General features: G+C 35.0%; 1 protein-coding gene across 1 annotated transcript in view; it reads left to right on the forward strand.

Moving 5' to 3' along the window:
* Window positions 1-27,041, forward strand: part of LRRIQ3 (leucine rich repeats and IQ motif containing 3) — a 196,235-nt gene that overhangs the window by 155,830 nt on the left and 13,364 nt on the right. The window contains exon 7 of the mRNA XM_032426072.1: window positions 23,576-24,302. Within this exon, the coding sequence (XP_032281963.1) occupies window positions 23,576-24,302 (727 nt within the window). The remainder of the gene's footprint in view (window positions 1-23,575; window positions 24,303-27,041) is intronic.

The raw sequence follows: 27,041 nt of genomic DNA on the forward strand, positions 1-27,041 counted from the left end.
ACTTGTAAAGAGGTTTATGTATTCTGGATACAAGCCTCTTGGCAAATATGTGATTTGCATATATATTCTCTCATTCTGTGAGTTGTCTTTTCACTTTCTTTTTTTTTTTTTTAAAGTTTTTTTTTTTTTATTTGAGAGAGAGAGTGAGACAGAGAGAGAGCACAAGAGGGGGGAGTGGGAGAGGGAGAAGCAGACTCCTTGCCGAGCAGGGAGCCCGATGCGGGACTCGATCCTGGGACTCCAGGATCATGACCTGAGCTGAAGGCAGTCGCTTAAGCAACTGAGCCACCCAGGCGCCCAGTCTTTTCACTTTCTTGATGGTATCATTTGAAACACAAATGTTGTTTTAAATTTTAATGTGATCCGATCTTTCTCTCTCCCTCTCTTCTCTCTCTCTCCCTTCCTTATTCCTCTTTTTGCTTCCCTTCTCACCTACCTTTAGTATTATTGGCTTGTACTTTTGCTATCATATCTAGGAAATCATTGCCTAAACCAAAGTTATGAAGAATTGCACCTACGTTTTCTTCTAAGAGATATACAGATTTAATTCATACATTTAGGTTTATGATCCAATTGAGTTTATTTTTGCATTTGCTGTGATGGGTGGGGTTGGGGTCCAATGTCATTCTTTTGAATGAGATATTTAGTTGGCCCAGCACCATTTGTTGAAAAGACTATTTATTCCTCATTGAATTTTTTTTTTGACTCTCTTTTAAAAAATCTGTTGATCATAAATGGGCTTATTTCTGGACTCTCAATTCTATTACATCGATTATGCCTGTATCACTCTGTCTTAGTTACTATAGTTTTGTAGAAAATTTTCAAATGAGGAAATGAGAGTACTCCAACTTTTTCTTTTTCAAGATTGTTTTGGCTATTTGGAATCTCTTGCAATTCCATATGGATTTTAAGATCAGCTTTTCCATTTGTCAAAAAAGGTCATTGGAATTTTAATAGGGATTGTTTGAGTCTATAGATTTCTTTGGGTAGCATTTGCCATTCTAAACATTTTAAGTCTCACTATCCAAGAATATAGCGTTCTTTCTATTTATTTAGATATTATTTCAACAGTGTTTTTTATTTTCATTTTTAGTTTCAGTATAAAGTCTTGTACTTCTTTTACTAAACTTATTCCCAAACATTTTATTCTTTTTGATGTTATTATTAATGAAATTGTTTTCTTAAATTCTTTTTGAATTGTTCATTGCTAATATGTAGAAATAAAGTTGATTTTTAAATTGATATTTATCATATGTCCTACAATTCCTGCTGAACTTATTCGTTCTAATAGTTTTTATTGTATTACTTAGCTTTTCTATGGAGAACATCACCACATCTACAAATGGACAAATTTTACTTCTTAGTAATATAATGCTTTTTATTTCTTTTTCTTGCTGAAGTACAGGAACTCCTTGGCTAGAACCTCTAGCACAATTTTGAATGGAAGTGGCAAGAACAACATCTTTGTCTTGTTCCTAATCTTAGGGAAAAAGCATTCACTATTAAGTAGGATGTTAGGTATGGGATTTTTGTAGATACTCTTTACCAGATTGCAGCAGTTCTTTCTATTCTGAATTTGTTGAATCATGGCAGGGTTTTGGAATGTATCAACTGCTCTTTTTCTTTCAATTGAGATGATCAGGTAACTTTTGTTCTTTATCCTATTGATTTGGTATATTACATTAATTTTTGGATGTTAACCATGCATTCCTGAGATAAGTTCAACTTGGTCATGATGCATAATACTTTATTATATGGCTAGATTCAGGTCACTAGTATTTTGTTAAGCAGTTTTGTATTTATATTCATAAGGGAAGTTGGTTTGTAGATTTCTTTTGTCATCTTTAGTTTTGGTATCAGGATAATACCAGCCTCATCGAATGAGTTGAAGTGCTTCCTCCATTTTTTTGGGGGGGGGGGTGGGTAGTGGGGGAAGAGTTTGTGAAGAATTTGTATGAATTCCTTAAAGTTTAGTATAATTCACCAGTGGAACCATCTGTAGTTGCTTGAATGATGTTCCCAAATATATCAGAATCTAATCATTGGAATCTATAAATGTTACTTTATTTGGAAAAAAGATCTTTTCAGATGTAATTAAGAATTTTGAGATGAGATAATCCTGGATTATCTGTAAGGTCTCTAAATGCCATCATAAGTGTCCTTATAAAAAAGAGATAGAGGGAGATTCTACATATACACACATACAAAAGAAAGGTAATGAAGATGGAGGCAGATAGAAATGATATGGCCTCAAGCAAAGGAATGCTGGCAGCCATCAGAAGCTGAAAGATGCAATGAACAGATTCTCTGTCAGAGCTTTTTTTTTTTTTAGATTTATTTATTTATTTATTTGACAGTGAGAGACACAGTGAGAAAAGGAACACAAGCAGGGGGAGAGGGAGAAGCAGGCTTCCCACTGAGCAGGGAGCCCGATGCAGGGCTCAATCCCAGGACCCTGAGATCATGACCTGAGCCGAAGGCAGATGCTTAATGACTGAGCCACCCAGGCATCCCTCTCTGTAAGAGCTTCTGAAGGGAGTGCAGTCCTGCTGACATTTTAATTTCACATTAGTGAAAGTAATGTTGAATTAAGGGACTCTAGAACTGTGAGAGAATATTCTATTATCTGAAGCCAGCAAGTTTGTGGTAAGTTTTATAACAGTACTGTACAGAAACTAATACACCATTTGGACCTAGGGTTTTATTTGTGGAAAATTTTTTAAATTATTAATTCAATATATTTATTTGTTATAGGATTATTCAGATTTTCTATTTCTTCTTGGGTCAGTAGTGCAGTTTGTGTCTTTCTAGGAATTTGTTCATCTAATTTATTGGCGTATTGTTGTTTATTGTATTCCTTATAGTCCTTTTTATTTGTGTAAATTTGGTAGTCATGCCTCCTCTTTCATTTCTGATTCTGGTAATTCAGGTCTTCTCTCTCTCCTTTTTGGTGGGAAGTTTATTTAAAGATTTCTAAATTTTGTTGATCTGTTAAAAAAAAACTGATTTTGTTGATTTTCTCTATTTTTCTATTGATTTCTTCTTTAATCTTTATTTTTATCTTTCTTCTGTTTGTGTTGGGTTAAGTTTGTCTTCTTTTACTAGTTTCTTAAGATGGAAGGTTAGTTTATCTATTTGAGATTTTCATTTTGAATATAGGTGTTTATAGATATGAATTTCCCTCTGAACAGTGCTTTAGCTGAACCCCATAATTTCTTTTTGTTTTCATTAATCTTATAGTATTTTCTAACATCATCTATGATTTCCTCTTTGATCCATTGGTTATTTAGGAGTGTGATACTTAATTTCCAAAAAATGAGAATTTCTACCAATGAGAATTTGTAGAATTCAAAATGAAATGGATAGCCAAGTTAATAAAATCTAGATTTAAAAAGATTCTTACTATGTGTCACTCACTTTCACTCAGTTCTCACAGCTAATCTATAAGGTAGGCATTTTCATTCTTCCAGCTCATAGATGAAGAAACTGCAGTTTGTGGAGTTAAATACCTTGCTTAAAGTTACTTTCTGAAATGCTAGAATATGATATTTCAGAAATCCAATTGATTTTGCTCATGGTTTTATACTTCTAACCATTATCCAACAGTGGCTTTTGCTGTAAAATGGCTCAAAAAGAACAGAATGATAGAGGCAAAGCCTTGTTTCAATAGACATTGAACTAGTATATTCTGTGTAGCCAGGGTGGTCTAAGTTGAACACACAGATTTGACCCTAGGATATCAGGTTGAGAAATTTAGATCTTCAAATTAAGATCTTGATGTTAGAGGAGAAAAAGACTGAGACACCATGTTCCTTGGGAGATTACAGAAGTGGCAAGCCTGGATAAAGTAAAATAATATATCATCAAAAGACCAAATCATAGTTATTCAGGAGCCTATAGGAAGTTTGACCTTAATACTAAGCCACATTTGCCCAGACAGAAGTTAGTTTTCTGTGTTTATGGCCAGGCATGGAACTGGTTTGAATATTTTGTTCTATCTAAAATTAACCAGACAAGTAGAACTCATGGTGGAATAGGTGAAGACAGTGGTGGAGGAGAACAAGTTAAAACCACAATGAGATACCACCAGTCAGAATGGCTAAAATTAACAATACAGGAGATAGATGTTGTCAAGGATGCAGAGAAAGGGGAACCCTCTTACATTGTTGGTGGGAATGCAATTAGAGCAGCCACTCTGGAAAACAGTATGGAGGTCCCTCAAAAAGTTAAAAATAGAACTACCCTGCAACCCAGCAATTGCATTATTAGGTATTTACCCAAAGGATGCAAAAATACTGATTCAAATGGATACATGCACCCCGATGTTTATAGCAGCATTATCAACGATAGCCAAGTTATGGAAAGAGCCCAAATGTCCATCGACTGATGAATGGATAAAGAAAAAGTGGTATATACATACAATGGAATATTACTCAGACATCAAAAAGAATGAAATCTTGCCATTTGCAACGAAGTGGTTAGAACTAAAATACTATACTAAGTGAAATAAGTCAGAGGAAGACAAATACCATATGATTTCACTCATAGGTGGAATTTAAGAAACAAAACTGATGAATATAGGGAAAGGGAAGGAAAAATAAAATAAGAGGAAAACAGAGAGGGAGGCAAACCATAAAACACTCTTAACTCTAGGGAACAAACTGAGGGTTTCTGGTGGGGAGGTGGGGGGATGGGCTAAATGGATGCTAGGCATTAATGAAGGCACTTGATGGAATGAGCCCTGGATGTCATATCCAAATGATGAAACACTAAATTCTACCCTGAAATTAATAATACACTATATGTTATATGTTAACTAACTTGAATTTAAATAAAACAAACAAACAAAAAGGCAGACATAAAAGAGAAGAAATCATAAAGCTACAATTGACTTTCGTAGAATAATGGAACTCATTATAAAAGACTACATATTGTATGACTGCATTTACAATAAATGTTCAGAATACATAAATCTGTAGAAATGGAAGGAGATTAGCAGTTTTGTAGGGTTAGGGAAGGTAGTTGAGGTTGAAGAATGGAGAATGACTCTAATGGTTATAGCATTTCTTTTTGGTGGGATGAAAAATTTGTAAACCTAGTTTGTGGTGATGGTTGCACAAATCTGAATATTTTAGAACCATTGCATTGTGCATTTTAATGGTTTGATAGTTAATTTTTATGGTACGTTAAATATGTCTCAATAAAGATCTTGAAAAAAATCACATGTAAACATTTTTAAAGCATGCTGGATGTCAGCAATGAAGATGTTCATCTGAGATGTTGCTGCCACCAATAGGAGCCATGTCATTGCAATTGAAACAACTATTTGTAAATAACCTCACTAGCTGATGATCAAGTGACAATGTTTTAAGTATTTTACATGTTAATATGAAAGGTGCTTATAAATACCAGTTTCATTGCTTTTGTGTGTTTTTTTTTTTTAAATTATAGGGTTTTTTGGTTAACATGTAATGCATTACAATTTTTTCCCATGTGACTATAGAGAAATAGGTTCCTGGATAGCATTTTCACAAAAATGTCTAATTAATGGTATTAAGTGGGGAGATAATTTCTCAGCTTCTCTATAACTTTCTCTCCTATTGGAATCAATCCCCAATATAGTTTTGGTACATATGAATGTGTGACTTTTTTTTTTATCTATTTGTTTTGAGAGAGAGAGTGCCCACAAATGAGCAAGGGGAGGGGCAGAGTGGGAGAGAAAACCCTAAACAGACTCCCTGCTGAGCTCAACACGGGACTAGATCCCAAGATCCTGAAATCATGACCTGAGGGGAAACCAAGAGTCCGCCACTCAACCAACTGTGCCACCCAGGCGCCCCTGAATGTGTGTGTGTGTGTGTTTTTATAAACTTGATTCTTTCTTGTGATCTTGGCTCATATCTTAGGCTATTTATACCATATTATGTGTGTACATGTAAATGGGGTGGGTTAGGGGAATACTTCAGAACTTTTTGTATTGTTACTAAGAAAATTAATCTCAAAAGAAGAAATGGCCCGTGTGACCAAATTTCAAAGACATTTATGTGCCTAACAAATCACAGAAAACAATGGATGACAGAAGTTGATGTCACTACTCTTTCTTTTTGTATTTATTTTTCCTTTCCCTCATTTTTGCTTTACCTGAACTCAAAGCTGTCTCAAAGCCTATTTACCACACAAGGCCATCTGCTAGTGCTAAGGTGTCAGACAGTTTTGCTGAAGAGAGCAATTGCTTCAGATCCATTTGTGAACATTCAGATCATATCTGTACTAACTTTAAAATAGACCAATTATTTCCTCACAGATGGCTCATAAATCTGTAATACATTTAGGAGAACCAAACAAGCTCTGTTGACCACAAATGGTACTGGCCTCTGTGTTCCTGACTTCTAAAAGTTTCATGTGACAGTTAAAACTATCTGTTGAGATAATTTAAAATAAATTGGACTATAATATAGACTAGTTATTTTGCTCTTAAATAGAGAAGTTTGTATAAAGTATAAATATTAGGATAATTTTTTTTACAAACATTTTTCCTTCATAGAGTAAACTATATCTGAAAGAAATAATTGTGTTGCCCTTGTATTGAAGAGTTCAGTTTGTGGAAATTATGGCTGTGCCTCAAAATTATATGGTATTATTAATGAAAAGTATACAAAGGTAGCATTTTCCTCAATTTTTATCTGAGTATTATTAGTAATCATGTAAAAGGAAACAAATAGTTCAAAATAATTTTCTTATTTTCAGGATAAAATATTTTAAAATGACATTGTATTAATGAAAAATTAAAACTATTTTTAAGATACATAATTTAAATATGACATATTAGTGAAATGTTAACTTGTGTTTGAATATGAAAGCTATGAACTTCAAAAACATTTAATTTAACCTTCACAAAATCTGATTTTCGTCCCGTATTTCCCTATCTCAACAAATGACATCACCATCCATCTGGTTCTTCAAGCTGAAATGCTAGCATTAATCCTTGATTGTTTTGTTTTGTTTTTCTTTCCTTTGTGATCTAATTTATCAGCAAACCCTTTGGCTTTGCATCTAAACGTATTCCAAATCTTTCTTCTACTGTGCAACTTCATTGCTTCTAGTCTTGCCCTACCATCAAATCTTTGCCAGGGCCTCTGTAATAGCCTTCAAACCAATTTCTCTCCTTACACTCTTGACTCCACATTCAAATCCATTTTCTTCACGGTAAAATCATGTATCATATTCCCTTCTTAAATAACTCTCAATCTCAGAATAAAATCTAAACTCTTTGTGTGAGTGTGTGGCAGTGAGTGTGTGTAAGCAACGCCACATGTAATCTGGCCTGCCATCTTACTTCTCTCACCACACCTCACACCCCCCTCCTTTTGCTCACTGGGTTCTAGCAATAAATGGCTTTCTCTCTGTATCCCTAACAGGCCAAATATGCTCCTGCCTAGTGTCCTTACCGTAGCTTCTCATTTCTCCCAGAAAACTCTTTGCCCTGCCGCAAATTTCCCACTGCTTATTCCTTCTTGTCTTTCAGACTTGAGATTAATTTTTTTTAATTTAAAATATATATATATTTCTTACCTATCCAGTACAATTACTAGACTCATTGTCATTTTACCCTGATTTTCATCAGAGAACTTATTCCTGTTTGACATTTTTTATATTTATGAATTTGTTGTCTATCTTTTCCCCCTAGAATGAAAGTTCCATGAGACCTGGGATCATGTCTTTCATACTACCCTTGTCTGCAAAAGTGCCTTGCACATAGCAAATGTTCAGTGTTATGTATGCACTTTTCACATGTATTTGTTATATATGCTATGGTTAGCATATAAAACATTTTTTATTAAAGAGAAATTGCTAATATTGATAGAAACCAAGTAATTCTCAAACAATTAAGAAAGAAAATAAAAATTAGAGGAAAAAAAATTAAGAACCAGAAGGAGTTTTAATAAGAAATTTCATAGTTGTGATTCCTGAATTTCAATTGAATTTGCAAGCTACTAAAATATGAATGAGTGGATGGAAGGATGGATAGGTAGATGAATTAATAGATGAATAAATCAAAATGATTCTAGGAAGCTAGAAGCTATTAAGTTCTTCACAGAGACCATATGTAATTTTAAGTAGCTGCCATTGGAGGAAATTGGTATCTATTACATTAATAAAACACTGAAATTGAGATTTGAGATCTGAGACTGGATAAATGCTCACAGAATCTTAGACATACTTGGTACATTATCTAAAAAGAAATTAAAATAGAAGAATCATTAACACACCAGGATGAATTACAATTGAAATGAAATAGAAATCAATAATTTAGGAATGAAGAAAAGAGAAAAATGAACTCTAATATGACCACAAGTAGCAATTAAAAATCCTAAATATCTATTTTATAGTAGACTATATATAGTCTTGGAAGGTTCTGTGAGACTGCTGAAATTTCTATTTATTGATTTCTACTTTGAAGCTTGTATCATTGGAAATTATGATAAAATTGAGTCCTTTAGAAGTTGATATTATAAGAATTACTTAAGGGGACTTATGTAAGTAATACTTAAGGTCTAGCTTTCCTGGCTACTCTAATCACTGAACTGAAATTTGGCAATATCTTTTGGTCTCTGCATCTTTCAACTGAAGAAAAAAAAATGTAAAAAACTTAGTGTGAAAGCAGGGAGTGAAGAAATATATCTGTCATGATTATTTGCATTGTAGTCACTTGCCAAATTCAAGGGGGGAGGCATGACTTTCGTGGGTTAGGCCTAACTGTGTACTTTGATTTTGATTTTATTGTGGTAAGAACACCTAACATGCGATCTACCCTTGTAACAAATTTTAAGTGTGCAAGACAGTATTGTTGACTACAGGTACAATGGTGTACTCTACAAGCAGTTCTGCAGAGCTCATTCATCTTGCTTAACTGAAACTATTCCAGTTAATTAGTAACTCCCCAGTTCCTCCTCCCCCAGACCATGGCAACAATATTCCACTCTGATTCTATGTATTTGACTATTTTAGACACCTCATGTAAATGGAATCATGCAGCATTTGTCTTCCTGTGACTGGCTTATTTCCCCTTGCATATTGTCCTCAAAGCTCATTTATATTGTCTCATTATTTCAGAATGTCCTTCTTTTTTTAATGCTAAGTATATTCCATTATGTGTATATGTCACATTTTCTTTATCCATTCATCTGTTGATGGACATTTAGGTTGTTTCCATACCTTGGCTGTTGTGTATAGTGCTGCAATGGACATTGCAGTGCTAATAATCTCTTCTAGATCCTGATTTCAATTATTTTTGATAAATACCCAGAAGTGGGATTACTAGATCATATGGTAGTTCTATTTTTAATGTTTTGAGAAATCTTCATACTATTTTCCATAGTGTGTGCACCATTTTTTTTTAAGATTGTAACTTTATTTTTTTTAAAGATTTTATTATTTATTTATTTGAGAGCGAGAGAGAGAAAGAGCATGAGTGGGGAGGGGCAGAGGGAGAGGGAGAAGCAGGCTCCTCGCTGATCAGAGAGCCTGATGTGGGGCTTAATCCCAGGACCCTGGGATCATGACCTGAGCTGAAGACAGACATTTAACTGACTGAGCCACCCAGGCACCTGTCTGCACCATTTTGTATTGCAAGGGTTCCACATTCTCACCAATATTTGTCATCTTTTATTTTTTATATAGCCATCCTGATGCATGTAAGGAGAAATCTCACTGTGGTCTTGACTTACATTTTCCTGATAATTAGTGACATTGAACATTTTTTCATATATCTGTTGACCATTTGTGTGTCTTCTTTGGAGAAATGTCTATTAAAGTCTTTAGTCCACTTAAAAATTTGAAAAACCAATAATAGGGGTTTTTATTATTATTGAATTATATGGGTTTCTTATATATTTTGGAGATTAGTCCCTTATCAGATATGTGGTTTGCAAATATTTTCTCCCATTCTGTAGATTGCCTTTTTCCTCTGTTAGTTGATTGCTTTGCTGTGTAGAAGCTTTTTAGTTTGATAAAATTCCACTTGTCTATTTTTGCTTTTGTTTCCTGTGCTTTAGTTGTCATATCTGTGAAATCATTGTCAAGACCAATATCATGAAACTCTTCCCCTACATTTTCTTCTAGGAGTTATATAGTTTCAGGTCATACTTTAAGGTTTTAATCCATTTTGAGTGATTTTTTTGTGCATAGTGTGAGCTATTCCAATTTCATTCTTTTCCATGTAGACATCCAGTTTTCCCAGCACCACTTGTTGAAGACCTTATCCTTTCCCCATAGTGTATTCTTGGCACCCTTGTCAAAGTTCAGTTGACTGTATGTGTGTTGATTTATTTCTGGGCTCTCTATTTTATTCCACTAGTCAATATGTCTGTCTTTATGCTACTATCTTACTGTTTTGATTACTATAGCTTTGTAATATATTTTGAAATCAGTAAGTGTTATTCCTCTAGCTTTTTTCTTACTTAAGATTGATTTGTTGTGGTCTTTTTGTGGTTCCATATGAATTGTAGAATTGTTTTTTCTATTTCTATAAAAAATGCCATTGGTATTCTGGTAAGGTTGCATTGAATTTGTAGATTGCTTTGGGTAGTATAGGCGTTTTTAACAATATTAATTCTTCCAGTTCACTGAATACAAGATATCTTTCTATTTATTTGTGTCTTCTTCATTTTTTTTCGTCAACGTCTTAATGTTTTTAGTGTACAGATCTCTCACCTTCTTGTGTAAATTTATTACTAAGTATTTAAAAGGTTATTTTTTATGCTCCTTTATTATCTACCAAACAGTATTAAACAGCGTTTCATCATTTTGTGTTTATGTACACCCCTGTCAACCTTCCGCTTATGAAACAGAAAAAAGAAAAAACTAAGAACCAGAAAAACTTCTGACCATATTTAGATTCTGAGCAGTTTTTAGTGAGAGGAGAATGTGTTAGATACTAAAGATTTCCTTGCAGTGAAGCTTCTGTTTCTAAGTATGGAGATCTTTAGGTCATTTTATAATGTATTTTGGGACAGAAATCATTGGCAGGGTGAAATGCAATCATGGCTCCATTATTTTACTCAAGGCTTGTTTAATGGACAGATCCCTTTCTGGTTTTTGGTAGCAACATTTTTTAAAAAGCTAGCATGACTTTTGCATGGGAGATATTTCAGATTTTCATTATATTTGTTTAATAGTTACAATTTGTTAAATATCTCTTTTTATAGGCAAGAGGCAAAAAAGAATCATTAATTTTACAGTGAGAGTTAAAAGGCTTCTGATCTATTAAGAATTCAACCAAGGGTTTCTGAGAACACCTATGTGTATACTCAGTTTTCAGTCATAATTCTGATATCTTGCTCTGCTCTTTCAGACTAAATGTGCAACTAGAATCTACTTTAATGCCTCATTTTTTGCATTGTTTTGACTTCTCTTTAGATCAATGGCCAAGTAAGTAATTGTTATTTCTAAGCCTGCAATTCAAGTAGACAATTCTAAATATTTTTCTCTGAAAATTAAAAAAGAATTGCTATAGAAAAGGAGAATGTTAAATAGAATTGTATAAACTATTTTCTTATATAACTTAGTAATTTAGGTAAAAGGCTAATTCCATAGCAGTGTCAAGCAAATCTGGAAAATATGCATTATTTTATCTCTAGGCATTTTCCTATGGTAAGCTTGGATAAGAGATACAGAATCCAAACTACCTCATGTCACATTTCTCTTTTTCTATGTGAACTGTGATTTGACAGTTTGTTTGCATTACTTTATGCCAGTGCCCTTCATATCTAAAGGTGGTACCTTTTACGTTATTACTTGCCTTGTATGTCTAGATAGATGACCTTAGCCCTTTTGGATTATATTTATTATCAATTCCCTAATTCACAAATATGAATACCATTTTAGGGCCTATTACTGAAAAGTTTTTACTAGATATTGAGCCACTCCACATCATATAGAAGGTGCTTATGTATCAGATCACCAGTTTACCTCACAGATTTGAACTTGTATATGTATAGCTTTCATGATTATCTTTCTTGTCTTATGATAATGCAAGAGTAGCAAAAAAAATGTAACTGATAGAAAGCACACATGTAGACCTTAACACATGTTTGTTTAGAAAGTTCACTTTTGGGGCGCCTGGGTGGCCCAGTTGGTTAAGTATCTGCCTTCTGCTCAGGTCATGATCCCAGGGTCCTGGGATTGAGCCCCACATCGGGCTCCCTGCTCAACAGGGAGATTGCTTCTCCCTCTCCCATTCCCTCTGCTTGTGCTCTTTCTGTCAAATAAATAAATAAAATCTTAAAAAAAAAAAAAAGGAAGTGAACTTTTTAAACTTCTAGCTTAATTTAGTCACTGTTTTGGCCCTCAATGCTATCAGCTGTATCTAATAAAGACTCTTGGTGCCATTTTCAGGTAAGAGACAGGAAAGGTGAAACAAAAAGGCTGTAGAACAGTAAGCAGATGAAAGGTATCAGAATAAGGGAAAAGGAAGAAAAAATAAGTTAATGTGACAAAAGAAGTACTATCAGATATTTAAAATTGGTTCTTCCTCTGCTATACCTAAATCTTATAGTGGGACTCTTTTTTTTTTTTTTAATTGAAGTATAGTTTATACACAATGTTACATTAGTTTTAGTGAGACTTTTGACTTCCTTGTAAAACACAAACTGTCTTTGAGAAAAAGTAATATATTTAGAAGTACAGTATGTATTTTTAAAATTCATTTTGAGGGTTCCCTGGCTGGCACAGTCAGTTAAGCATCTGACTCTTGGTTTTCAGCTCAGGTCCTAATCTCAGGGTCATGAGATCCAGCCCTTGTCAGGCTCCATGCTCAGCGTGAAGTCAGCTTAGATTCTCACTCCCTCTCCTCTGCCCCTCTCCCCCATGTGCACTCTTTCTCTCGCTCAAATAAATAAGTCTTTAATAAATAAAATTTGTTTTGAGTATAAATATTTATATTCAATAAATATTTGAATTTTTAAAATTGAATACCAAAAATGCAAAACATAATGCTAGCTGTAGTAGAGGACAGACACAAGGATATATAAGACATGTTCCCTATTCTCCAAAAACTAAAATTTACCCAAGGTGTTAAGATGGGCAGCTACAGCAAAAACAGATTTCTCTATAAACTCTATGAATGGGTTTTATCCCACTGCTATAAGACAGTGCTTCCAAATGTTTCCAGTCATGGCAGAAATCTATATAAATTTTTTTTTTTACAGATTTTATTTATTTGAGAGAGAAACAGATAGTGACAGAGATAGCGAGAGAGAGCACAAGCGGGAGGAGAGGGAGAAGCAGGCTCCCACTAAGCAGGGAGCCTGGCACAGGGCTCAATCCCAGGACCCTGGGATCATGACCTGAGCCAAAGGCAGACACTCAACTGACTAAGCCACCCAGGCACCCCAGAAATCTATTATAATAATAATAATAATAATAATAATAATAATAATAATAATAATATTTGTAAAGGGTACTGGGTTAAAAAGAGAGTTTGTAATCTGGAGAAGAAATATGTAATTATATTCCATTTATATATTTATATTATAGTGATAATAATAAGATATGAATTATTAAATAAGATATCAAATATTGAATTTATATAAAACTTTGAAATGATGTCTTTACAACTGTTTGATGAACTTGAGCTTGATTTCCATGAATGTAAAATCTTTATATCAGATACAGTGATTGTAAAATATGTTCACAAATCCTTTGCACACTTTCCTTAAAAAAGTGGAGCCTAGTTCTCTCCTTGTGGGGTGGACTTACTGATTTACATATAATGAATACAATATGGCAAAAGAAATGGTGTGTGTCTCACAAGACTATCATAAAAGATATGTGTCCTGCTCTGGGCTCTTTCTGGCAGATTACTTGATCTGGGGGAAGTCCAAGCAGTTCTTTTGAAAGGCCCATGGAGCAAGGAACTGAGGCCTTCTGCCAATAGGCATTAAGGAACATAGACCTCTGAATAGTCATGTGAATGAGTCATCTTGGAATGAAGTCCTCCAACTCCAGTTAAGCTTTGGACTACTGCGACCCTGGTTGACATCTTTACTGTGACATTATTGGGAAATCTGAGCCACAAGCACCAACTAGGCTACTCTTGAATTTTTAACACAAAGAAATTGTGAGGTAATAAGTGTTTATTGTTTTAAAGCCCATATGTTTTAGAGTAATTTTTTTTAAGTAGCGATAGGTAACTAATATACCAAGTTATAATGATAATGTTTTTTAAGCCTTCATAGTCTCCAATAACAAGTAACTTAGGTTGACTGATGAAATAGAAAACAATTTTTAAGGATTTATTTATTTACTTTTAGAGAGAGTGGGAGAGGAGCAGAGGGAGAGAGAGAGAAAAAAAAAATCTCCAGTAGACTCCCTGCTGAGTGTGGAGCCAATCTCAGAGCTAGATCTCAGGACCCTGAGATTATAATCTGAGCCAAAACCAAGAGTTAGAGGCTTAACCGACTGAGCCACCCATGAGCCACAAAAATATAAAACAATTTTTATAGTCATTCAGATATTTCCAATAGTTGAGTCTGTGCGTGAATTTTCCCCATTTCTTTCATTGACAAATGTAACATTGTGTGTGTGTGTATCTCTGTGTGTGTGTGAAAATGTGAATGGACTCAATCTAATTGAATTTTTATATCATTCTGTATTTTAAAATAATGATGAAACTCAAGTTATAGAAGAGCATCCACTGTGCTGCTAGGCAGAATATCATTAAAAATGTATATCAACCAAAACTGGATTGAAGTATCTGATATATGCATACCAGGATTTGGGAGTTCCCACCCCAAGTCGGCTGCACTTTGGGCTATGCGCCATGAAGCACCTATTTCATGAGCCTCTTGTCAATGGTAAACAGTGCCACACATGGTAACTCACTGCCTAAGTGTGTTTTTCAAGTGATGGAATACCTCCTGAGCCCCTCTCTATTGCTATGACTGCAGAATAATATGTCAGACCCCACTTGAACTCCGAAGTTTCTAGTTGAAATTTATGCCAAAGGGAGCCTAGAGGGTTTAGCAACTCCACAGCCCACCAGAGTGATCAACTTCACTGAGCACTCCCATTACTCATTAACAGCATACTGGTGTACCACAGCATACCAGCCAAGGAATGGTGCTTAGAAATTCAGAAGAGAGGGTACTCTTTTTTTTTTTTTTTTTTATTAGTCTGCTCAGACTTCCATAACAAAATACCACACACTGAGTGGCTTAAGCAGAAATTTATTTTCTCAGTTCTGGAGGCTGGAAGTCCGAGATTGGGGCGCCAGCATGGTCATTTTCTGGTGAGACCCCTCTTTCTATCTTGTAGTTGGCAACCATCTTCTGTGTATTCACATGACCTTTTTTTAGTGTGTGTGTGTGTGTGTGTGTGTGTGCGCGCATGGAGAGATGTAGAAAGCGAGCTCTTTGGTGTCTCTTCTAAACAGGACACTAATCCTATTAGATCAGTAACATTTTATTATTTGTTTTCTGTCCTTAGTTTTTTGTTCCTCTGTTTATTTTTTCCTGTCTTCTTTTTGCTTATTCAAATATTTTTGTAACCTATTTTAATTTATCCTTTGGATTTTTAGTGGAACCTCTGCATTATATGTTTATTTTCTGTAGGGATTTTAATATAAATCCTTAACTTTGCACAATCTATTTAATATTGTACCACTTCACATAAAATACAGAAAGGATGAGTCTAAATGGCTTATATGGTTGCATGATTTCTGTATTTTATATGAAGTGATATCCTTCATGATATAATTTTCATTCATATTACATGTTTTGGATTATATTGTGGGCATCACAAATGTTATGTTGTATACTCTGGATTCTGTTATAAGGGGTATTGATGTTTTTAACAGGTCATTATCTGTTTTAGTTTATTCTCCAGAGTCCTCAGATATTTGTTCTTTGTTTTGTTGTTTTGTTTTCATTTTTTCCCAGATGTTAGCCATATGTTAGGATCTTACTCCAACATATTGGCTATTTCTTTAAGCCTCAGTTTCTTTATCTGAAAAATGGGGATAAAAATAGTACAGTACTTAACCTCATAAGATTGTTGAGGAAACTAACCGTGATCATTTATTTAAAGGATGTGGAACAATGTGACATATAGCAAATACACTCAGTGTATATTAGCTGTATCATTATGATTAGAGATCAATACCATCTACCTTACAGGGTTATCAATATTAAATGATAAATACATATTTAAAGAAGTATCCCTAGAGGTAAGGGTTCAAAAAATGACCATATTTATGTTATTCAAGATGAATAATCTTTTTATAGATGGTGATGAAAATTAGGGCTTTCAAAGAAGTGGAAATAGCATGAGCCAAAGATAAGGAATAGAAGTGTCTAAGTCCTGTTCAGAAGTTGTGACTGTTACATTTGAAGTGTAGGGTTCTTAAAGGGAATAACAATAGATGTGGGGAATACAGAAAGTGAGGGTGCAAAAGATGAGAGGAAAGTATCAATTTAAAACCAGCAGCCCACCACCCAAACTGAAGAGTATCCCTGAATTGACCTAGCTGTCTGTAGAAAAAATATTTATTAGACATATATTTATTGAAAACCTGTCATGCACCAGACATTCTTCTAAGTGCTTAGTATAAACTAGTGAACAAAACAAGCATGGTCTCAACTTTCATAGAACCTTGAGGATCTGGTAACCTATGTTTTAACAAAATCATTTACTATATATCTATCAAGTCCTGGTCATTGTACTAAGATAGTAGTGTAACTTAAAACGATGCAGACAGCACAGTGTTACTCTCCTACTTGTTGTCTGTTATTGGGCAATGTCCCTATAGCTAAGGTGACCATATAATTTACCTTCCAACCTGTGTCACTTCTGAAACTGAAAGCAGTTGCTGTTAATAAACTTCATCAGGACAGGAGGCAAAAACGGGGACTTTCCATGGCAAACTGGGTATATACATATGCCAAGTCTCTTTTACATGTAGTGATTTCTTTAGAGGCTTACATATCAAGAGGCTATAGCCACAGATTTTTTTCTCCTTAATGTTTGGCTTACCTAGCATGTACATATTATATCGATTTCCCCAAGGTTTCATCCTTAGTTCTCTTGTATCTCTTGACTATGCTTATAGTTTTACCTATAAAAAACCTCTGCTATTGGCTCCAAATATTTATCTCCAGATTTGCCCTCTCTTCCAGCATTTAGATTCAGCTCATTTATCTACCTGCTTGCTGGACATCTGTAGCAACTAACTGCGGATAATAGCTGCTGACTGTATATTTTATAAAACCAAATTTCACATTTTTTTTTTTCACATCTGTATCTTTGATTATGATCCTCCCACCCTGGGAATCTTTGTTTCTTGTTTTCTTGCTCACACCTTTTGCAAATTCACTGAATTCTCCCACACACCCAAAATGTGGACTTATAGTAATATAGATATAAATATAAAACAAAGACTCTCTTTAAAAGTAAACCCAGCTGTTACCTTCTCCAGAAGAGTTTTGCTGACAACCACTTACCCTAACCCAGATAGGGTAAAGTGTCTTTCTTCTATGTTTCCAATGTTTCCTGCATACATGTACTTTTACCTTACCATTTGCTATAGTATTTTAAAGATATCTGCTTTATCCATTTGCCTCTTCTACTAGGCTTTAAGGTTTTTTTTTAAGACTATAAAATTCTTGAGCCAGCACTGTTTTCACTTTTTTGAAGACTCCAGCTCATAGTAGGTGGTGCCCACATATTTATCCATCTAAGTCAAATTGAAATTTTCACTTACAAAATTGTAATAGAAGAAACTCAACTTTTTATCATTTATAGTTCTGGCACTCTAAATAGTGCCTGGGAATTAACCTACAAATCATTTATGTCTTAGCTAAGCATTATAAATGTGGTTAGAAGTAGTTGGATAAGTACAAAAGTGTAAAAGCATGTAAGTTTTTGTAGACTATGGCAAATAATTTGAATTTTGTCATGAAGTCATATGTAAGCCACAGGCCTTCAAAGACACAGTTTTAAGAGATCACTCTGACTTGATCACTCTGTGGGCAATGAAGTGTGTTGTGTGTTGGGAAATACAGAGACTACTTAAGCCATTGCAGTTAGTCAAAGTAAGAATAGATAGAAACCTGAAGTAAGCTGATGGAGGGAAATGGAGGAAAAAAAAATCAGTTAATTTGAGCTACATTTTTGAACTAAAATCTACGTGCTAATTGATAAAATTGATATGGGAAGAATAAATTAGTAGGTGGCATTTGCTGAGATAGGGCGGATTTTAGAGGGCATTGGTTTCTGGTAGCAAAAAATTGAATGTACCAACTTTGAAAAGCCATGAGTAGGATTCATTTAAGGAGAGGTGGAGATGGTAAGGAGAGCTAGTATCAAGTCCTGAAGAACTCCAGAGATTTGGTGGACAAGGGAGAATCTGCAAATTAAGAGCAATCAGAAAGCTAGAAGAAAAATCAGGGGAGCTTCAGAGAATCTAGAGAAAAAAAAAGGTATCTTTAAGATATCAGGAGAGCTTCAGCAAATCTGCAAATCAGAGAATTTGAAAGGAAAAGAAGATTTCAAGGAGAAGCAATTAACTGTGTTAAGCACTATTGAGAGTTAAGAAAAATTAGAACAGAAAAAAGTATTCTCCGTATTTATCACCATGAAAAAGTCTTTAGTAGGAAGAGTTTCAAAATTTGGGTGGGAACAGTAGAGATAAGATCCGTATCTAAATGAGTTGAAAAAATATAAAAGGTGATGAAAAGGAGGTAGCATAGGGACACAACTCTTTTAATAGTTTTTATTCTAAAACTGAACAGGAAAAGTGTAATGGTAGCTAGAGGGCAATGTGGTAGTGCTTGCATCGTGGTTTGATGGGAATGATTCAGTAGAGAGGCAGTGATAAAGGAGAACATTAATTGCAGAAGTGAAAGTAAAGGCTGATGGGGCCAAAGTACATGTGAAAAATTTGACCACTGCTGAAGGAAGGGATGCTTCCTTTATTGTATCAGGATAGAAGATGAAAGTGCATGAACATGCAGATAGGTTTATAAATTTTGTTATAAAAAGATGAGAACACTTCCTTCAGTTGGCTTCTATTTTTACAATAATTAGTGAGATTAATTGTAAAGTCTTGAAACAAAATAAGCATACAAAGAAGGCTTCCTGTATATTCTGTACTTCACTATACATTGGATGTTGAGGGAAGCAATAAAAGTGCTTTGCTGTATTTTCCCCACTTGTTATTAGATTATCTGGCTATTTGAACTGTACTATTGATGGAATTAAGGAAATAAGCTCCAAGTTTTCCATATAAAATATAGTGAAAAAGTAATAATAACTAACGTGTGGCTCTTACTCATTATAAGGCATTGTTCTTATACATAAATATCAAGTTTCGTCAGGCATTTCACATTTTGTTAAGTCATTTAATCCTGTATGACCCTATAAATTGGATATTATTATATCCATCTTACAGTGAGTACACTGAAGCCCAGAGAATTAAATAACTTGCCTAGACCACGTAGTAAGTGGTAAAACTAGATTCAAATCCAGCCCAGCTGTCTCCAAATTTTAGGCTTTTACCACTATAAAAGATGTATTAATATTGAGCAACAAGATTAATTCATCTATTCATTCATCGAACACTTATACTTATTGACATCTACTATTTAGTTAACTCTACTACCCCACCCCCTGCCAAAAAGAAAAGACTCTCCTCTCTGCAAAATACCAGGCTAAAGGCTAGGAATGGAGGATGAAAGAAAACATGAATCCTACTCCTATGGAGCTTATATCTAGCTTGCTACTATGTCTAAGAATTTCTACATAGAGCTTTAATATAAATGGATTGTGATAAGGTTTTTTTTTTAAGATTTTATTTATTTGAGAGAGAGAGATAGAGATCACGGGTGGGGGGGAGGGAGGGTAGAGGGAGAAGCAGACTCCCCACTGAGCAGGGAGCCCTTGGGTTTTGATCCCAGGACCCTGAGATCATGACCTGAGCCAAAGGCAGACGCTTAACTGACTGAGCCACCCAGCAGGCACCCTGGATTGTGATAAGTTCTATGAGGAAGGGATTGATATTAGAGTTAATAAAATATATCAATTCTTTATATAAAGAATAAGGAAAGGTGACATGTGAAGAGGACTTAAAGAATGGATAGAATTTGAATACATATGTAGATAGGGAAAACAACAAACTGGACAAAATATAAAATAATATAAGCAAAGGCCCAAAGATGAGAACATGTTGTGTATGTATAGGGGAAAAAATGAAGCTCTTTCCCTATGATAAAGATCCTAGGCTTAAAAGCAGAACTATCTTTCATCCTGTAAGTGGAGAACCAGGCAGGTTTTGTTTCCCTTTGGGTGGAAGTCATGATATGATTAGAATCCTGTTTTAGGAAGATGTATTTTATAGCAGTGAGCAATGTCTGGAAGCAGAAAAAGAAATTGGGAGACTTTCTTTTTTTTTAAGAGAGAGACTGCTTGTGGATGCATGCATGCTAGCAGGAGGGCGGGGAGGGGCAAAAGGAAAGAGAGAATCTCCAGCAGGCTTCATGCCTAGGGTGCAGCCCCTTGTGGGGCTCAATCTCATGACCCTAAGATCATGACCTGAACTGAAATCAAGAGTCTGACATTTAACTGACTGAGACACCCAGGTGCCCTGAAATTGGGAGACTTTGAAAAGTGCTAATGGGATTATGTCCAATCAACCAATGAGAGACATCTCAATCATCATCTACAAAGTAAATGTAGTTAGTATATACAATAAAGTATTGCTTCTATTTTCAAAGAACTTGCAGTCTCACTATTCACTACATTAAGCTATTAAAGAGCAAACTTATGTATACTAGTAACTGTGATACTGTGATTTATAACAAGAAAAATATATTTGGTCTTTGTCCTTGGTTCTAGCACAGAACTCCTAAAACTCTTGAAATTTTCTAAGTGATGAGAGAAGAGCAACAAAAATGTCTTTTGTTATGTTAGGTGATTTTATTTTATTTATTTATTTTTATTTTTTTATTTTATTTTTTTTAAGATTTTATTTATTTATTTGACAGAGACACAGCGAGAGAGGGAACACAGGCAGGGGGAGCGGGAGAGGGAGAAGCGGGCCTCCCACTGAGCAGGGAGCCCGATGCGGGGCTCGATCCCAGGACCTGGAATCATGACCCGAGCCGAAGGCAGACGCTTAACGACTGAGCCACCCAGGCGCCCCTATGTTAGGTGATTTTAGATCACACCTAAGGCTGGTTGCCAGGGGAACCAACCCCATAGTTAGAGAGTTGGAAATTTCAGTCCCACCCTCAACCTCTGGAACAGGGTTTGGGGATGGAGGTTGAATTTGATCCCTAATGGCCAATGGTATAATCAATCATGCCTATGTAATGAAGCCTCCATAAAAACCCAGAAGGACTGGGTTCTGAGAGCTTCCATGTTGGTGAGCACATAGAGATTTGGGCAGAGTGGTGTGCTTGGAGAGACATCATGGAAGCTTTGTGCCCTTTCCCCATACCTTGCCCTATGCATCTCTTCTGTCTGGCTGTTCATGAGTTATATCCTTTTATAATAAACCAGTAATCTAGTAAATAAAATGTAAAATGTTTCTCTGAGTTCTGTGAGCCACTCTAGCAAATTGAACCCAGGTGGGGGTTAGTGGAACCTCTAATCTATAGCCAGTTTGTTAGAAGCACAGGTGATAACCTGGACTTGTGATTGACATCTGAAGGGGTAGGGGCAGTCTTGTAGGACTGAACCTTTAATATGGGAGGTGACCCTGTCTCCAGGTAGATAGTGTCAGAATTGAGTTGAATTGCAGGACACCCAGCTGGTGTTGGAGCATTGCTTGGTGGTATGGGGGAAAAAATCCCAATCCCCCATATGAATTGAAATCGATGACCAGAAACTTTAGTAAATTATTAGAGTTGTATTTTCTATCTCTGATCTTTTATTCTTGGCCAGCTTTCTCATGTCAAGATTTGCACATAAAATCAAATAACACAAAAGAGTACCTTTTCTAGGTAGTTGCCCAGACCACATCCTATTTACTCTAGATTTCTAGAACTGAAATTCTATATTTTGTCCCTCTGTGTCTAGTGTCTTGCTTTGGACCCAAACTCTTAAGAGTTTTTTTTCTGGACACTTTGGCTTTGTATCCTGGTATATTACCTTTTATACTTGCTAGACTTGATTTTCTACTTTGCTTTAGACTCTGCTTCCTTTTCTAATGTTAACATTCCTATGGCCTCTAGTGAAAATCATGCCTATTTGCTTCTTCCCTACTGCCTACCTAGGGCCTACCCTTTTTTATGGTCACCTTAACTTCCATAAAGTCTCCACCAGCAGATTTGCATTTGACATATAAAGATTTTAAGATAATTTTCTATTAGAAAAAATAAAATTGTTGTAGACTATAGTTAGTAGAGATGTGATTTTGATAGAGGGAATTAGTCAAACATGGGAAACATCTTTTCCCAAGACTAATAAGCGCAACTTTTTTTAAACTGTATTTGCCACCTAATCCTAAATTCATAACTGGGTTTGTTGGAAAATAAATATATGAACAATGATGTGATTCAAGTTATTGTATTAGTTAGGTTGGCTATAATAACAAATAGACCCAAATGTAATTGCCATTTATTTCTGGCTTCTATAAGAGTCCAAGTTTGATTAATCCTGGTGAGTACGTAGTTTTTTAAGCAGCAATTCAGGGAGCCAGGATCCTTCCACGTTGTGGATTCACCATCTTCTAGGGCCTTATCCTTATCTCTGTCTAGTGAGTCAGGAGAAGAAAGAAAATATAGAGAAGACATATTTGTTTCCTAATAGCCTTGGACCAGAAATGACACATATCACTTCTGTCCACACTTTACTAGAGAGGACTTAGTCTCATCACTACACATAATAGCAAAGGAGGTTGAGGGATTTGTGTGTCCAATAAGAGAAAAAACAATTTTGATGGCAGCTATTAATTTCTACCAGTTAAGACAAATAAGGTAAAATGGATTACAAAGTCCTTTGCAAATATGAGATAATAATAACTAAATGTAAAAATAATATGTGCGATTAAGTATTAAGTGTAAGATAAGATACTGCTATTAAGTCATTGCCAGTTAAGTGATTGTGAGAGATAATGCAGGAAATACGGTGCATTTTTTATTTATTTATTTATTTTTTTAAAGATTTTATTTATTTATTTGAGACAGAGAGAATGAGAGAGAGCAAGCACATGAGAGGGGGGAGGGTCAGAGGGAGAAGCAGACTCCCCGCCGAGCAGGGAGCCCGATGCGGCACTCGATCCAGGGACTCCAGGATCATGACCTGAGCCGAAGGCAGTCGCTTAACCAACTGAGCCACCCAGGCGCCCAGGAATCAGTGCATTTTTGTGTTAAATGGTTTCAATAGTGATTTCCCTCTCCAAAATCACTATTAAAACACAAGTTTAAAAAGAACATCAGTTGGGAAAAATGCTTCTTAATAAAGTCAATAACAAGTTCTTGTCAACTTTATTAATGTAGCTTTCAAAACAATAGGGGCAGAAAATAAACTGTGCTTAGCCCTTGTGAAATGTATTATATTTGTCTTCCGTGTGATGTAGGTCAGAAGGAGTCTGAAGATGAAAGTGAGGATGAAGAATTAGATGCCAGTTTTAGGATATCAGTGTTTAAACTACCCATATATACTTCAGATTCATTGAAGTATGCTGCATTATTGAAAGAAAAAGAAGATTATTTTCCTACATATGTCCAGCCATTTCCTACTACTCATCAAAAACCAACAATTAAAAAAAAAGACATGCTGTTGAAGAATAATGTAAGAAAAGAGTTTTTTACAGCACACAGAACTGGTATAAAACTCCAAATACTTTGGGATATTGATAAATATTATTCAGAACAAAAGAAGCAGGAAAGCCATAAAAAAAAAATAACAGCTATCACCATTGCACAAGGTGCCCAAGAAAGAGTTCGCTCAACTGTTCAAGAAAACCTAAATAAGAAAAAAAATGCTGCACAAAAACTAATTGCAAAAGATAATGAGACAATTCAGAATGGTTTACAACAACTTTGGCAGGACAGATTCAATTACCTCGACAAAGTTAGAGAGAGGAGAGTGCTGTTTCTAGCAGAAAAAAAACAAAAGGCTGAAGACCGTTTATTAATTCAAAATATAAGTAATGAGCGCACTCTTTTGTCCAAAGGAATTATTAAAATGGACAGATTGAGGAAGAATCAAGCTGTCTTACAAGAGAAAAGTCTGATTGTTCAGCAAAGGCTAGAAATGGAAAAATATCAAAAGAATTTATTAAAACAAATGAAGGAAATCAGGTAGGTACAGTTTTGATATTATAGAAGATTTTAAGTCAATTACATGTGAATATTGCATACTAAGTGTTGAGACCTAATAAACAGTACTTTGTTTATAACATTCTCTTTGAAAAATAGAAATAACAAAAAAGGACAAAAATGTTCTAATATATTACTAAAGATGAGACAATAAAACAACACTGTCTCATCCCACCTCCACCCTCATCCAACAAAACCTGCTTCTTAATTAATGGTCGTTCTTATCGTAAATGGCAGTCATCATTGGGCTCTTGACTAGTGCTAGAAACCAGTCTTTTACAACTCAGTCTCTCTCATTGCCAACATCTAATAAGTTTCCTTATTCATTTTACTCTAAAAGGAGTCTCAAACTGATTCTTTTCAATCCCACTTCTCCCATTCAAATGCAGACTCTCAGTCATTCTAAGATTCACCTTTTATCCTTCCAATTGAGAGTTCCATCTCCATTCTCAAGACATCCTTTCTTCAACCCAAATCTGTTCTCTAGCCAAGCCTCAACTGTCTTTTATTTTTTTTAGTATTTTCTTTATTTATTTGAGAGAGAGAGAGAAAGCATGAGCAAGGGGTGGGGGCAGGACCTCAGGACCAGGGGTGGGGGCAGGACCCCAGGACCAGGACCATGAGATCATGACTTGAGCCTAAGGCAGAGGCTTAACTGACTGAACCATCCAGGCACCCCCCCCAACTGTCTTTTAAAATTAAGTTCTGATCATGTCACTTTCTACTTAAGTATATTGATGCTTTGCAGTTGTCCACAGAATAAAATCTGAGTGGCATTTCAGACATCATGCTTTGTTCCAATTTATCTAGACTCATCTTACTAAATTTTCTCCTATAGCCCCTCCCTCTTCCCCATAACAGCACTGTTTGCTCCATACAGACTAAACTATTCCCAATTCCCTACCCAGATTTGTAATTTCTTATTCCAGTGACCTTACTAGTTCTATCCCCTTTTTCTTCATTATGCACTTTGAAAGAGTACTAGGAGCCCATAATATTAGTGCTATCTACATATTATTATGCAACACAAGCCTCTATTGTTATTGTGCAAATTAGAAAGATTTGGAATGTTCAAATTGGTGAGGGGGTAGTGCCTGTATGGGAAGGACAAGACACTTATTTCTCCAGGGAGACACATCACTAGTGAGTGGCTGATGCTTGGCTGAGTGTGACTGTATTTCTATTTGTCCCCTATTTGCCCCCATCATGCAGTGTATGAACTGTACAACCACTGACAAAATACATCCTTTATTATTATTTTATATTCATCCTTTAGTAACCAACTGAGATGGTACCTGTTCTTTTTACCTTTCCCCAACTGTTCTTCCAGTCTGAATTAATCCCTTTCATTTGGTGGTTCACATATAGCACTTGATAGCCGTTATCGCAAGACAGCCTATATCACGTTAGCTTGTAAAGTCCTTTATAAAATAATTTGGTCTATCTTTCCATTTCAGTATCTAGTACAGTACTTAGTTTCCAAAATCTATTCCGTAATTATTTATGGAGGAAAATAGGACAAAAAGTTTTTGAATTAGTAATGGTTGTATGTAAGTCCATTTAAGTCATATACTAGAGCCTGTGAGGCAGGTTAATTAGATACATATATGTATATATATACACATATATATATATATATACACACATATATATACACACATACATATATATACATATTACTAATATATATATATTAATGTACTTAAACATGAACATTAGTAATATATATATTAGTGTACTTAATACTTAAGCCACTAGAATGAGAAATAATGTATATTGTTTCAGAATGTTTGTGTAGTGAAGATATATAACCAGAATTATTAAATATATACTAAAATATAATTAACCAAGTTTTGAAAGTAGCTTCACTAGTTACTAAAATAGGTATCTATCTTAAAACAAGTGCTTATTTCATGATAATAAATTTTTCCTACACTTTTTTTTTTTCTGTCTCTCTGTTATCATTGACATTTCTATTGAGGAACACCTTCAGTTCAAATCATTCAAATAGTAATTCACTTTCAGCTATTGGAGATGTCAGGTGATATGGGGACATAAAGATTATTTGACTCCAATAAACTGAAAATCTAGGTGGGAGATAAGTCACCACACAATAAGACTACCAGAGTTAAATAATAATACAAACATAATACAAGAACTATCAAGGGACAAAATTAAAATTTCCAGTTAAATGGTAGGTAATAAATAGATGAGAGTAATCTAGGACACCTTCAAAGAGAAGGCATAACTAAACATCAAAGTGTTAATTAATTTCAGTTCTCCCCAACACCCCCATAGAAAAATTAATAACATATTCTTGATCCTCTAAGAACTCACAGTTCAGTGGCAAATATAAGCATATACTTGAATCATTACAAAAAATAGAAGTAGGAAAATTACAGTTGTCAATTCAAATTTGGAAAAGCAGAGTGCTGAGGGGAAATCATTATTGGCAAAGTGGATGAGCAAAATTGGAGAGCTCAGAATAGGTAACACGAGGGGAGAGGAAGGAGGTAGTGAATATTGCTCTACTCGTAGCAGAGGGTTTTGAAGAGGAGTAGTTGAAAGTGCAATTGCTGAAGAAACATTAAATTAGCTTAGAAAGGGACTGTAATTTCAGTGGACAGTCACATGGTAAAGACCATTAGGAATCCTACTAAAAAAATAAAACATATTTTAAACATGCATTTTACCACAGAACTTTCATTTCAAGAAATGTCT

Source organism: Phoca vitulina, unplaced genomic scaffold (genome assembly GCF_004348235.1).
Source record: "Phoca vitulina isolate PV1807 unplaced genomic scaffold, GSC_HSeal_1.0 scaffold2, whole genome shotgun sequence".
In the NCBI taxonomy this organism is placed as follows: Eukaryota; Metazoa; Chordata; class Mammalia; order Carnivora; family Phocidae; genus Phoca; species Phoca vitulina.